This window comes from Lepidochelys olivacea, assembly GCF_965140295.1.
Source record: "Lepidochelys olivacea isolate rLepOli2 genome assembly, chromosome: 7".
Classification (NCBI taxonomy): Eukaryota; Metazoa; Chordata; order Testudines; family Cheloniidae; genus Lepidochelys; species Lepidochelys olivacea.
The window spans coordinates 115,765,972-115,779,317 of record NC_140417.1 but is presented as its reverse complement, the minus strand read 5'-3'; the positions used below and the strand labels follow the sequence as shown (position 1 = coordinate 115,779,317).

General features: G+C 41.5%; 1 protein-coding gene across 3 annotated transcripts in view; it reads left to right on the top strand.

Annotated features, from left to right (window-relative positions):
- The window catches only part of ACSL5 (acyl-CoA synthetase long chain family member 5), a 41,517-nt gene that overhangs the window by 19,563 nt on the left and 8,608 nt on the right, over positions 1-13,346 (top strand). For all 3 annotated transcript variants that reach the window (XM_084635280.1, XM_084635278.1, XM_084635279.1), the window contains exons 4-13: positions 957-1,021; positions 1,122-1,223; positions 1,644-1,743; positions 3,159-3,337; positions 5,201-5,233; positions 5,514-5,565; positions 6,238-6,311; positions 7,024-7,101; positions 12,214-12,348; positions 12,974-13,108. In XM_084635280.1, the coding sequence (XP_084491406.1) occupies positions 957-1,021; positions 1,122-1,223; positions 1,644-1,743; positions 3,159-3,337; positions 5,201-5,233; positions 5,514-5,565; positions 6,238-6,311; positions 7,024-7,101; positions 12,214-12,348; positions 12,974-13,108 (953 nt within the window). The remainder of the gene's footprint in view (positions 1-956; positions 1,022-1,121; positions 1,224-1,643; positions 1,744-3,158; positions 3,338-5,200; positions 5,234-5,513; positions 5,566-6,237; positions 6,312-7,023; positions 7,102-12,213; positions 12,349-12,973; positions 13,109-13,346) is intronic.

Sequence of the window (13,346 nt, the reverse complement as noted above, 5' to 3'; positions counted from 1 at the left end):
GAGGTCAAATATTGGATTTGACACTCAATTGGAAGAGTGCACCAATAGCTAGGTAGCACTTAGCATTCCATATAAGGTGACTCAGCTAGGGACTGCATTGCCAATTAAACACTGAAAGTTGTTTTGATTTTTAGCCAATTTTATCTGCAAATCCATGAACTGACTCTGACTTTGGAAAAAATGGGCAATGGCCGTAACTGCCTGTCAGGATGTCTCTTAAAATCTTGTGAAGGGCCAGCAGAGTTGGATGGTATTGTTGCAGCTACCTGACTGGGTGAAAAGATCTTAAAAAAAATAGTGAATGAGTGGCAAATGCTAATTTTTTTAATGCATTTAGTGTGTGTGGTGGGGGGGAGAGGCAGGGCAGGGGCAGCGTGCTGGTGTAGTTAAATGGGTGTTGGGAGACACAAAGAACAACTCCCAAAAAATTTGAAAAATCAAAGCTCAGAAAAGAGACATAATCACAGCCAGAAGCATTCAGAACTCTAATCAATAGTTGAACACTTGATCTGTCCTGAAGATAAATTTTGTCAGAGATGTTGCAAAAACTTCCACTAAAACTCCATTTTTCTCAAGTTTCTCTTGTACTTTCCTGAACATTGATACTCATCTCTATTTCTGGAGTCCACTGAGTACCTCAATTCTGGCTATGCTTGGGTAATTGCTACCCAACTCTCTTGCTCTCTAGACAAATAACTTTTCCAAGAAACATTCTTTATGGGGCGCACAAATTCTTGTTCTCCTTGATCATTTAGAAGATTGATCTCTTGTGCAGTCTCTTCTCAGGGTTAAAGATACTTGTCTAAATAAAGATTCTAGCAAAACACTTAACTACATAAGATTGAGCCAACAAAGCACTTACCATGTTTTACTGAAGACAGCCCAATAAATGAAGATAAGTTTTATATTAAAAACTGATGTAAATTTTCATAACAAACTTTCCCAACTTTTCTTAGGAAATGGACCATGTTTGGGGTATAGAAAACCAAAACAGCCATATCAGTGGTTGACTTACAAACAGGTTAGTTCCACTTATTTTATATACAGTCCAAAGAATGGATCAGCACCTTGTAGCAGTCTCCAGTGGTAATGAGCCAAAACTACTTCCTCTATTCCTGCAGGTGTCAGACAGAGCTGAATACCTGGGATCAGGGCTCTTGTTCAAAGGATGTAAACCATCACCAGACCAATTTATTGGCATCTTTGCTCAGAATAGACCAGAGGTAAGTGACAAGCAGAACCCTAGCTATGGGCAACTGTCCAGCACTCATGGAAGTCTAAATTCAGTGGAGTGCCCCCAATTTATTTAAACAGGGTTGGGGTTGGATTGGGCTCCAAGTGATGATCTGCGAACAGTAATCAGATCTCCTACTGGGCTTAGGCTGTCTTCCTTCCAATCGCCTTTTTGTATCTGTTCATTAGTGTCCAGGTGGCTGCCTAGGACTACCCATGAAGATCTGGGTTCTGGATGCCACAACAAGCAGTTCATATATAAATCTATACTAGATGTATATGTGTGAGGGGCTACTCTACAGGCTACTAAACTTGCTCTGGCAAAAGCATTTGAACAACCATACATCTCTGGTAACAAACTCAGGGTAGTTGCTTCTCTAACAGTGCTATTTCTTACTACTTTTGTGCAGTGGATCATTTCAGAATATGCCTGTTACACTTACTCAATGGTCGCTGTTCCACTCTATGACACTCTGGGGCCAGATGCCATTGCATTTATTATTAACAAAGGTAAAAACCTTATGTACTCTTCCTTTCCACTTTCACTGACCTAACAATGCTTCTCTTCTGCTTCAGGTTTCATAGCAGTTGTGGCTTTTCAGAACTGTTAGACCTACACTAGCTAACAAACCTAGACCTCTTCATTTCCAGCTCTGCAACTTGGCCCTAAACTCTCAGCACACTTGTAGCTACCACTACTTTCTCAATGCCTATCCTGTAAGATGACATGACCTGAGCAATAGGCCTACCACCACATTTCTTGGGAGAATTCTTGTACTAAGCTTTGGTGACTGTCCACTAGATTCTAAGGACTGGGAAGAGATTGGAAGGAACTGGGTCATCTGTATCTCACTTATTAATAAGACCCCCTACAAACTTTCTCCAACCAGAAAAAGCAAACCAGTGCAGTATCCTCATAATTTGAGGTGAGACTCTAAACAATTGAAACAAAGGGTAAAACAAAGGCCCAATCCTGCCAACACTTAAGTATGCACTTAATTTGGTTTGCCTGAGATCCTATGCGATTAATTGAAGACAAAATTGTCAACGTGATTAGATCCAAAGTTAGTAAAATGAATGAGTGCCCTCTTGTCTATTTCAAGTCTTCCCTTGGGTCACTGATTCTTCCACTGGTCTTTATCTTGCTTAGTTCCTTGTCAGAACTTTGTTAAAATTAACCAAAGGCAAGATTTGCTAAACAGAATCAGACCATCAGTCAACTTGTAAAATCTTTACAAATTAAATTACAAGCCAAGCTAACCTTAGCAACAGGTTCAGTCTTCTGGGACAACAGAGCTGTAATCTAATTAGATTCATTTGAGTCTGAACATGTCACTTGCTCATTAGTGTTCCATTACTGTCTTACCACAACATGCAATTACTAAAAACACATGTAAAAGGCTTCTGTAAATTCAGAGTATTTGAGGCCAATGCTCCTTGGGATATATGCTAGCTGGAAAGAAGCAAGTATTTACAGTGGGATATTCAGTCACTCAAAATGACCAATTCCCATCTTGGACTTAAGGAAAGAATTGATGGGCATTAAAACTTTATCCCCTGTTGAGAAGCTACACTTCTGTGTGTACAACTAAAATGTAAAGCCCTTTTTGGTGGGGCAGGGTGCAGTGGTTGACACTTGTATATTGTAAGTCAAATCCAGCCCTGGTATGACTCCATTAGTAGAGGCCCAGACTTGTAACCCTAGTAATTGAGTGCAGAGCATTTGTTAACTTCAACTATTGGCTTTGGCTGCAACCTTTCAAATGAGAACTTAACATGTTGAAAGATCTGAAGGACAGAACCTGAATTTCCTTTAACCTCTAATCAATCCATGGCTAATCTCAATAAGGGTCAGATCAGGGCTCCTATAATTTCAGCAGGAGTTGGATCAGGTTTCTGAAGTGTGGGCTCTTCCCTTCCTGTAGGTGACATCTCCATTGTGATCTGTGACAAACCTGAAAAGGCACAAGTCCTGCTTGAAAACTGTGAGCAAGGGAAGATCCCAGGTCTGAAGACCATCATTCTGATGGATCTCTTTGATGATGAGATCAAAGATAAAGGTGCCAAAGAAGGAGTTGAGATCCTGTCGCTTCAGGAAGCTGAGGTATGTGAATCCCTCACTGACAGCCTATCTGGTGACTTCAGGGAAAGGTCAATACAGCTACTTGGTAAGAGAAGGATTTTGCTTACTATATATGCTCATTCAAGGAGACTTGATTTGAAGCCAGAGTCAAATTTCACTGCTAGTCTGAGAGCTTCAGACTGAACATTCAATGGTATGAACAAACAATCTGAAGAGACAGCAATGTATTGACTAGGTCAATACTGACACTAGACATGTTTACTACACTGGTAACTGGAGTTTCCCTAGTTTTACACTCCATGGCTCTGTCATGTACCACCTATTAAGAAGCTGTAACTTAGTATTATCCTCTTTAGATACAACACTCCTCCTATTACAAACTCCTCTTTTTTGTGTTTTAAGTAGGCATACTTGGTATTCAAAATGTCTAGCTTTTTATACAATAGCAATGTTGGGGTTTATCTGTGCTCCCTTAAATAACAACATACAGACTTTTGAATAAGAAATTCAGTCAAATCAAACTGGTAAGCCTTGCAGAAACTCCTTTTTGAATGGACAGACTTTCTGCAGCTCTTGAACAATAGCCAACTAAGGTATGTCTGTACAACCTCTTGAGTTCCCTCATGCTCTCCAGAAATTAACTGGAAGCTCCTTCTGGAGAGAGCTAGCCCTGGAGATCTAAAGCACAAGATTCTAGAGCTGTAACTTGTAATATGCATGGGCTCAGCAAGTTTTACAGCCTAACACAAGCTGGCAGACTTGCTGGACCTCTTGGATAGGAATATTAAGAACCTAATGGCCATATTTGATAAAAACCAATGATCCATCTAGCCCTGTAGCCTGCCTTCTAACAGTGGCCATTGCCAGATGCTTCAGAGTGAATAAATAGAACAGGATGACTATCGAGTGGTCCGTTCCTGACATCTGGTAGCCAAAGACTTGGGGAAAATACAGAGCATAGGGTTATATCCCTGACCATCTTAGAAATAGCTAGCAATGGCTGTATCCTCCATGAGCATATCTAATTCTCTTGTACCCAGTTATACTCTTTGCCTTCACAACATCCCCTGGCAACAACTTTCACAGATTGACTGACTGCATCTTGAAATACTTCTGTATTTTTGTTTTTGTTAAACCTGCCTAACTTCACTGAATGACCAGAGTTCTTATGAGAAGGGATTATATAACCTTTCCACTCATTCATGATTTTTCTAGACCTCTATCCTATCCCTCTCTTCTAAACTGAATAGTCCCAGTCTTCATTTCTCCTCCTATAGAAGCTGTTCCATACTCTTAAATTTTGTTGCTGTTCTCTGTACTTTTCCAATTTGAATCCTTTTTTAATGGGGAAACCAGAACCACACCCAGTACTCAAGGTGTGGGTGTACCATGGATTTATATAGTGACCTATTTTCCATTGTATTATCGTTCCATTTTCTAGTGGTTCCTAACATTGTTAGCTTTTTTATGGCTGTTCTACATATGAGCAGATGTTTTTAGAGAACAATCCACAATGACTCCAAGATCTTTGAGTGGTAACAGCTAATTTAGACCCTGTTTTGTACATGCAATTAGAATTATTTTCTGCTATGCACTTAACATAGAATTTCATCTGACATGCTGTCACCCAGTTTAGTGAGATCTGCTGTAGCTCTTCACAGCCAGCTTTGTACTTAATTGTTTTGAGTATGTTGAAGAGGGCTCTGCAGTAATTGCTGTGGCAGTGCAGGGAAGGCCTAGCAATGAGTTTACACCTTGTCACCAGCAAAATGCATGCTGGCTAAACAATCACATGCCCCATCTGGCTTGTTTCACCTGCTTACATTGCATTTACTTTGATATTACAATGTGTTAAAGCTGTCTTTTTTATCTATCTTGACACAGGAGCTGGGCAGGAACAACTTAAGAGAACCTGTTGTAAGTTACTGAAATTTTTAATCTTTCTTTGATGAAAGCACTGCAAACCTGCCTCTCAAGAGGCCTCTCCACCATAACAATGAGTCAACAATGATCCTCTCCTTTCTACCTCAAACTTACAAAAATAAAAACCCAAGCAGGGCCTTGCTGGAAAAGGGAGAAAAGCTAGGGATTTGGCTACTGGCTTGTCCAAGCACCTTCCAGATATGACAGTAATGGGGAGAAGGATTTAAAAAAAATCTTGATTATGAAATTAATACTGCTTTTGTCATCTTTTTAGCCTCCTAAACCTGAGGATCTTAGTGTTGTCTGTTTCACCAGTGGAACCACAGGTAAGTAACAAGCAGAGTTCAGACACTAAAGTCTGTTTTGTCATTTCTGAATTTTTTCTTCCCTTGGATCAGGGGAGACTATTAAATCAAGAGGGGAATACTGGAAACTTCTCAAGACATGAAATGCAGAAAATATAGCTTCCTTCTGTGATGGTACTTGCAATCAAATGAGACCGTCTTGCTTTGTCATTCAGTAGTGAATAACTGCAGGAGGCTTCATACAATACACTAAAACCATAAAAATTGAAGCCATTATAGAGGGATAGCAGATATGAGCCAAAAACCTCCTTTTGTTACATCCATGCAACTCCACTCAAGTGAATAGCTTCACCAGTCTCAGAATCTGGCCTTCCATCTCAGGCATGTTATCCCTTAAACCTACAGCTCTCCCCTCCACTTTAAAACATGCCTAGCCAGAGACACTCCTAGACTGAACCTCAGGATTCTATAGGCCATGTTCTGGGCACACTTGCATTAGATGTAATTTATGTAGTGGTGATTTTCATCTCTGATCCAAAAGCTCTGTCTCATGACTACATAGTCATACCACAATCAATCTCCTGAGGGCTTGCAAATGTACAAGTGACTGAGCAAATGTAAACTGTAAAACTTGCCAGATCCCTAGTGGCTCTGGCTGCCATGAGTTTGTTCTTTCCCCATGATCTTTGGCAGGTAACCCAAAAGGAGCCATGCTCACACATGAAAACGTTGTTGCAAATACTGCTGCTTTCCTTAAAAGTACAGAGGTAAGTTGCTGCTTTCACATTTGCAGACTAACTTGGTGCTTATTCTTTTGGAGGGTCAGGCTTGAAGTGGCTGTAATGCAAGATCTCCTGTCTAAGCCACCCAGCTCCACAAAACTATATTCAAGTCCTCCTGAGTTGCCACAGTCAACTTAACAATAGCCTACACTGTGTTCAGGGCTTTGAAATGGACAAGTCTACACTGTAGACCAGCCTAAGACCACTAACCTCACTCATGTACAAAGCCAGAACATGAATGTATCTTTTACAGAAATTAGTAGTCAGTCCTAGGAATGGATCTGAGCCAGAACACAAGATCTGAAATATTTAAATCCTGGCTGCTCCTATGAGGATCTGAACTTCCCATCTTGGGCCTTTCCTAGGGCTTGTCTAACTTTCCTGAGTGTCCCTATATGGACATGCTCCTAGAAGGAACACAAGACACGCTTTCAAGAGTGCCTGACTTGGCTCCAAACCAGGCGGGGAAACCTACTTCTAGACAAGGACTGCAGATACCATAGGGGATAGAGGGAGTGTGGCTAACTTCAGTGGTATTTTTTTCCCCAAAGTTCTGACTCCAAACCTCTGAGTAGGATGGAGCAGGTGTAAAATTACCTGCTGTTTCAATACAGAAGTTAACAGAATTAACAGATATGTTTAACTGCTGTGGCATGACTATCCTCTCCTGCCTCAATGCTGTTCTGTTTCCCTGTAGACTACATTTGACTGCAAGACTTCAGACATCTCCGTGTCCTATCTTCCTCTGGCTCACATGTTTGAGAGAGTAGTACAGGTAAGAGTAAACCAAGCCCTTAATTTATGTATGTATTTCCTTATGTTCTACCAGATCATTACAGGAAGGACCTTGGTATAGCTGTTCTAGTCATGCAGCCAATCCTACAATAAATAGTACACTTAACTCAGTAGCACAGTTAGCTACTGATTTATGTGAGTGGCCAATACCAGATTGGCCCATAGGGCAACCTCTAAAACCATTATTTAGTGATATTAATAGTCATGTTCCAAGGCGCATACCAACCACTAAACAAATGTAACGAATGTTCTGATTAGCCATATAAACTCTTTTGAAACTTGCCAATAAAGGTTTGAACTAAATATTTTTGGCAACAAGTTCTGCAGGCTACATTACACATTATATAAACTTTCCTTTAATTTGCTAACGTGTTGCCTTTAGATCTAAAGGCATCAGGCCACCCAGTGAAGTTGGCCATTCTTGTACTCTTCTGAGAAGGTTAATAGCCTGCCAATTTACCTTCTCGACATCTCATGTAGTCTATATTGTGTCCTAACTTGTCTGCTTTCTAAAATCCTTCACTATTCAGCCAAACTGTCAGACAAACAAGTCTTTTCATTAGAAGATACTGCTGCCTGCTGCTTGTTTATAATCTCGCCTGAAAGTGAGGAACAGGCGATGGCCTGGCACAGCACTCTTGTAGCTAGTTTCACAAGATATTTACATGCCAGATGTGCTAAAGATTTATATGTCCCTTGATACTTCAACCACCATTCCAGAGGACATGTGTTCTGCTCAATAACAATCCAAAGCAGTGCAGACCAATGCATGTTCACTTTCATCTGCATCAGATGCCACCAGCAGAAGGCTGACTTTTCTCTTGATGGTTCTGTAGCTTCCACATCAGTGTTGGTCTTTTAAGACTTCTGAAAGCATGCTCCACACCTCATCCTACTCAGATTTTGGAAGGCACTTCCGAATGTTAAAACTTGGGTTGATTGCTATCTCTAGAAATCTCATGTTGGTATCTCGTTTGCATTTTTGTCACTTTCAGTGAAAGTGTTCTTAAAATGAACATGTGCTGGGTCATCTGAGACTCACATAACATGAAATACATGGCAGAATGCAGGTAAAACAGCAGCCATACAATTCTTGGCCAAAGAGGTTAGTCACCAATTTAATACATTATTTTTTACTGAGTTTCTTCAGCACAGAAGCATGTCCTCTGGGACAAAGGCTGAGGCATGTGAATTTTAGAACATCTGGCGCATAAATATCTTGCAACACCAGCTACAACAGTGTCATGCCAACACCTGTTCTCACTTTCAGGTGACATTGTAAATAAGTGGGCAGCATTATCTCCAGTAAATGTAAGCACACTTGTTCATCCAATTGCTACGAGAAACAAGAAGTAGGACTAAATGGACTCGTAGGTTTTTTGTTCCATAATGGCACTCAAAAAACAACCATGTAAAACTTCAGAGCCTAAATTTGTAAGTAGTGCAATCTCATTATCATGAAAGCACAACAGTACTTAGTACTTTTCAATTCAGCTCATACATCTTATCCTTTTTTACAGTGCAAATATTTGTAATCAAATATAAAGTGAGCACTGTAAACTTTTAATTGTTGTAATTAAAATCAATATATTTGAAAAGGGTAGGAAAATCCAAAAATATTTAATTTCAATTGGATTCTTTTGTTTTAACAGTGTGATTAATTTTTGAGTTAATGAGTTGAGTTACCTGCAATTAATTGACAACTCTAATCTAAATACATATGTGGACAGACAAACTGGTGCATTACTCAAACATACTATAAGCCCTCTGGATGAGTGAACACACAGACCTGTGAATATCTCAAATTGGTTTACAAAACCATTGCAGCACAGGTCAGGAGACTGATTTACCAGGGTATGATCCAAACTAATGTCACCTCTGTCCTGCAACCTTGGGTGCCTTACAATGCCTTGCTGAAGTAGCTCCCACATGGATTGCTCTCACACACACCCTTTCAGCATGCAACTATCTGCATAGTTGCAGTCTGCTAGCCCCACTTGGGTTACATTTTTTGCTATAAGAAAAGGAGTACTTGTGGCACCTTAGACTAACCAATTTATTTGAGCATGAGCTTTCGTGAGCTACAGATCACTTCATCGGATGCATCATGAGCATTTGAGCTCATGCTCAAATAAATGGGTTAGTCTCTAAGGTGCCACAAGTACTCCTTTTCTTTTTGCGAATACAGACTAACACAGCTGTTACTCTGAAACCTGTCATTTTTTGCTATACTAAACTAGTGGATTCAAGCAACACTTCTCACCACATGCTTTTAGCTATCTGAGCCCTGCTCTACACTAGGAGTTTAGGTCAAATTTAGCAGCATTAGATCGATTTAATCCTGTACCCATCCACACAATGAAGCCATTTTTGTTGACTTAAAGGGCTCTTAAAATCGATTCTTTTACTCCTCCCGACAAGGGGATTAGCACTGAAATCTACATCGCCTGGTCAAATTTGGGGTAGTGTGGACACAATTTGATGGTACTGGCCTCCAGGAGCTATCCCAGAGTGCTCCATTGTGACCGCTCTGGACAGCACTTTGAACTCAGATGCACTAGCCCAGTACACAAGAAAAGCACTAGGAACTTTTGAATTTCATTTCCTATTTGGCCAGTGTGGTGAACTTGGCAGCACAGGTGACCATGCAGTCCCCTCAGAATCATAAAGCCAATGTTTCTCTGCTCCCCCTGTCATCTCCATCCCTGAGGTTATCACAGATTAGAAGGAGGTGGGGGGAACACTTGCAATGACCTGTTTTCTGAGCTCATGCAGTCCTCCTGCACTGATAGGGCACAGCTTAATGCATGGAGGCATTCAGTGGCAGAGGCCAGGAAAGAATTGCTGTTTGCAGTACCGCATCTGCCATCAGCACCCAGGAGATGTACAGGGACAGTGAGCTGAGCAGGCTCCATGCTTGCCATGATATGGCAAGCGTGGCCACAGGCTGAGGAGGACCCTGGCAGCCAGGACCCCAGCTGGCAGAAGCCAGCAGCCAGAGCCACAGGCAGACTCTGCCCACTGCTGGTCTGGGGCTCCATTCGTTGGCCCCGCTCAGCCCACTGCCTGCCTGGGGTTGCAATCATCCAGGCAGACAGCAGGCTGAGCAGGGTTGGCAGACAGGACCCTGGAAAAAAGGCATGAAAGAATTGTCTGCCATTGTTTTCACAGAGGGAGGGAGGCAGGGGGGCCTGATGACATGTACCCAAAACCACCCCCAACAAAGCTTTTGCCCTATCAGGCATTGGGAGCTTAACCCAGAATTCCAATGGGCAGCAGAGACTGCAGGAACTGTGGGATACAGTGCACTGATCTGTAAGTTGATGCTAGCCAGGGTAGTGAGGATGCACTCTGCTGACTTAATGCACTTAGTGTGGACATACACAATCAACTGTGTAAAATCAACTTCTATAAAATTGACCTAATTTCATAGTGTAGACATACTGACAAAACTCTGTAGGTCAGGACCCCTTCCCTCAGAGTCCAACAAATGCACCTGAAGCAACAGGAAAAAGTAGTGTATGAGATGGGCAGGAAGAGGGGATGCCTTGACATGTTTGTCCCTCCTTTTTATAGTTTCAGTCCCCTCACTTGAAAAACATTTCCAGTTGGGCACAAGGAGATAACCAGTGGGGAACATCATTGCTCACCTGTTTCCCTTCCTGCTTGACACTTTTATTGCTGAAATGCAAATTTAAGCACGACACACATTCCTTTATTTTAGGACAGACCTGTTCGCCAACATCTGCTTGGGTGAGCCATGGCATTTGGAACAGGTGTTAACATCATACAGAGAAATCTTTGCCATACATATTTTATGTAAAGTTATGTTGTATCAGCAAATTGAGTTTTCAAATGATTACCTTACCAGGTGTACTTTGCACAAAAATATTACAACAGGTATGAATACTAGGGTCTAGTCCATCACACTGACTCTCCAACATTCACCTGCAACACCTTAATATCCCCAGAATATCAGGCCCAGAGCTCCTTATATCAAGGGCCTGATCCAATAGGGGTTGAATGTGAGCAAGATAAAGGAAGTAATGGGTTAGGGAGGAACTGGGGCTCTCCTATTCCTAAGGCACAGAAAAGCTCTTCAACCAGATGGCAAAAGAACTGCACTGATCCCACAGAACTTGATGCCAATCATCTTACTGATATCACTAAGATGGATTCAGTCTCATTTTTTTCACATTTCAATCAATTTTGAATGAAGTAAGCAGTAAATAGCCTTTTGTCAGAACTCTAGCTGACAAATGTAGCCCTGCTTGGTATCTGCTACCTCTGAAGGGATTGATGGTGGGAAATACCCACCAAAGCAACACTGTCACACCATTGCAAAGTGTAGGGCAGAGGACACTAAGAAAATACCTAAACAAATGACACTGTGAGAACATCCCTTAACACTAATTCCCCTGTAGAAGCAATAAATCCTCCCGGACTAGGTCCAGAAGCCCAAATGTACATTACATGTGGACCATATTGTAATATCCTTTCACAAAGTACACTCACTACCCAACTTCATCTTCTGTTAAATCCTTATTCTGAGCTACTTCAATGACCTTGAACAAGTCACTTGGCCTCTTTGTCTCCACTTCCCTATCTGTAAAATGGAAATTGCAAGCCTTTATCAATCTCAGGGATACTGAATCTTATTACTTCTAAAGAACACTGAATACAGGAAGCACTTAGAGCTAAGAAAACAGCAGTGAATGTAATATTCTTAAAGATCTTAATATCACTAGTCACTGTTTCTTCACTTGTTCCACTACAGTCTGGGCTCTCACAGTAGAAACTAAACCAAATGACATCCCTCTTGTAGGTCAACAGATAAAAGTAACTTGCCCATCCATAAAATGGGGATATGTTGAAGATTAAGTGATTTCATCCTTAGCTCCCAGGTCATACACAAGTACAAACGATAACAGTTTCACTCCTCCAAGGAAGTTGCATGCTACAAATAAGACAAGCCTGCATAGCCTTAGACTCTTGAATTGTTCTGAGACTTCTAGTCATGTGAGGCTGGGAATTCTTACCCCAAGCAAGGACTTGCAGGACTAAGCCCATTCTCTGTATGTTTCCTTTCTAGACTATAATGTACTCCAGCGGAGCAAGAGTGGGTTTCTTCCAAGGAGACATTAGACTACTAACAGATGACATGAAAACCTTGAAGCCAACTATGTTTCCAGCAGTACCAAGATTGCTCAACAGGATCTATGACCAGGTACTCAAAGCTGCAGCTTTCCTAGATGAATTTACACAAAGGGGGATATGCACTTAAATCTGCTTCCAACAGTTGCAAATTCACACAACTTAGCACTCACTGGAAACTTGGCTTTAAATGTACTGACTACCCACAAGTTGGAGGCAGAGGCTCTGATTAGAGGAGTGAGCATTGTCTTTGCCCCAGAGGCTATAATGGGGGGGCTTGGGGTCATGATTGTAGCTCCTAGATGCTTCAGTACTAGAAATACCTCATACTTCCCATGAAAATCAAATTAAATGTGGATCATCAACTAACACTCACAGCAGGAATGTCTGCTCTTAGTTAAAGCACAGACCCTGTTGGCAGTCTTTACTGTCATGGTGTACTATGCAGATTTCTGCACGGCCCAATCTCTACCACAAAGGCAGGCCCTCAAGGTCATGGCTGAGGTGTGACCACTGTACCAAGTGGCACCATTATATTTCCCAATGTCCATGCATCATCTAAATGGATGAAGATGGCACTGGACACTGAATCTAGCACCCTTCAAATTTTTAAAAATGTTTAATTTATCATGAGAGAACATGAGGGAAAATACCCTGGTGAGCTCATGAATAAACTCGTTTAAACATTTCACCTGCAGATACAAAGTGCTGCACAGAATCCATTGAAACGGGTTCTGTTAAGCTTTGCTATAGCCAGAAAACTGGATGAAGTGAAGAAGGGCATTCTCCGAAATGACAGCATCTGGGACAAAATGATCTTTAAGAAAGTCCAGGTATGTCTCAAAGGCATAAATTCAGAAACAACATTCACAGTAACCACTCCAGGCCCAAATAAGGTGATAGATGAGCTGGTGGAGATAAGCAGAGCCTAGAACAGCATGGTAAGCCACATAAGGCTCCCATCTGCTGTAAGGCTGTTTACCTTGGATCAGAGCTGAAAGCAAGAGTCTGACATGAGCTGAAGAGCCAAGCTGTCTTGTAGCAGACTTAGAACATCTGTAGATCAGGCCC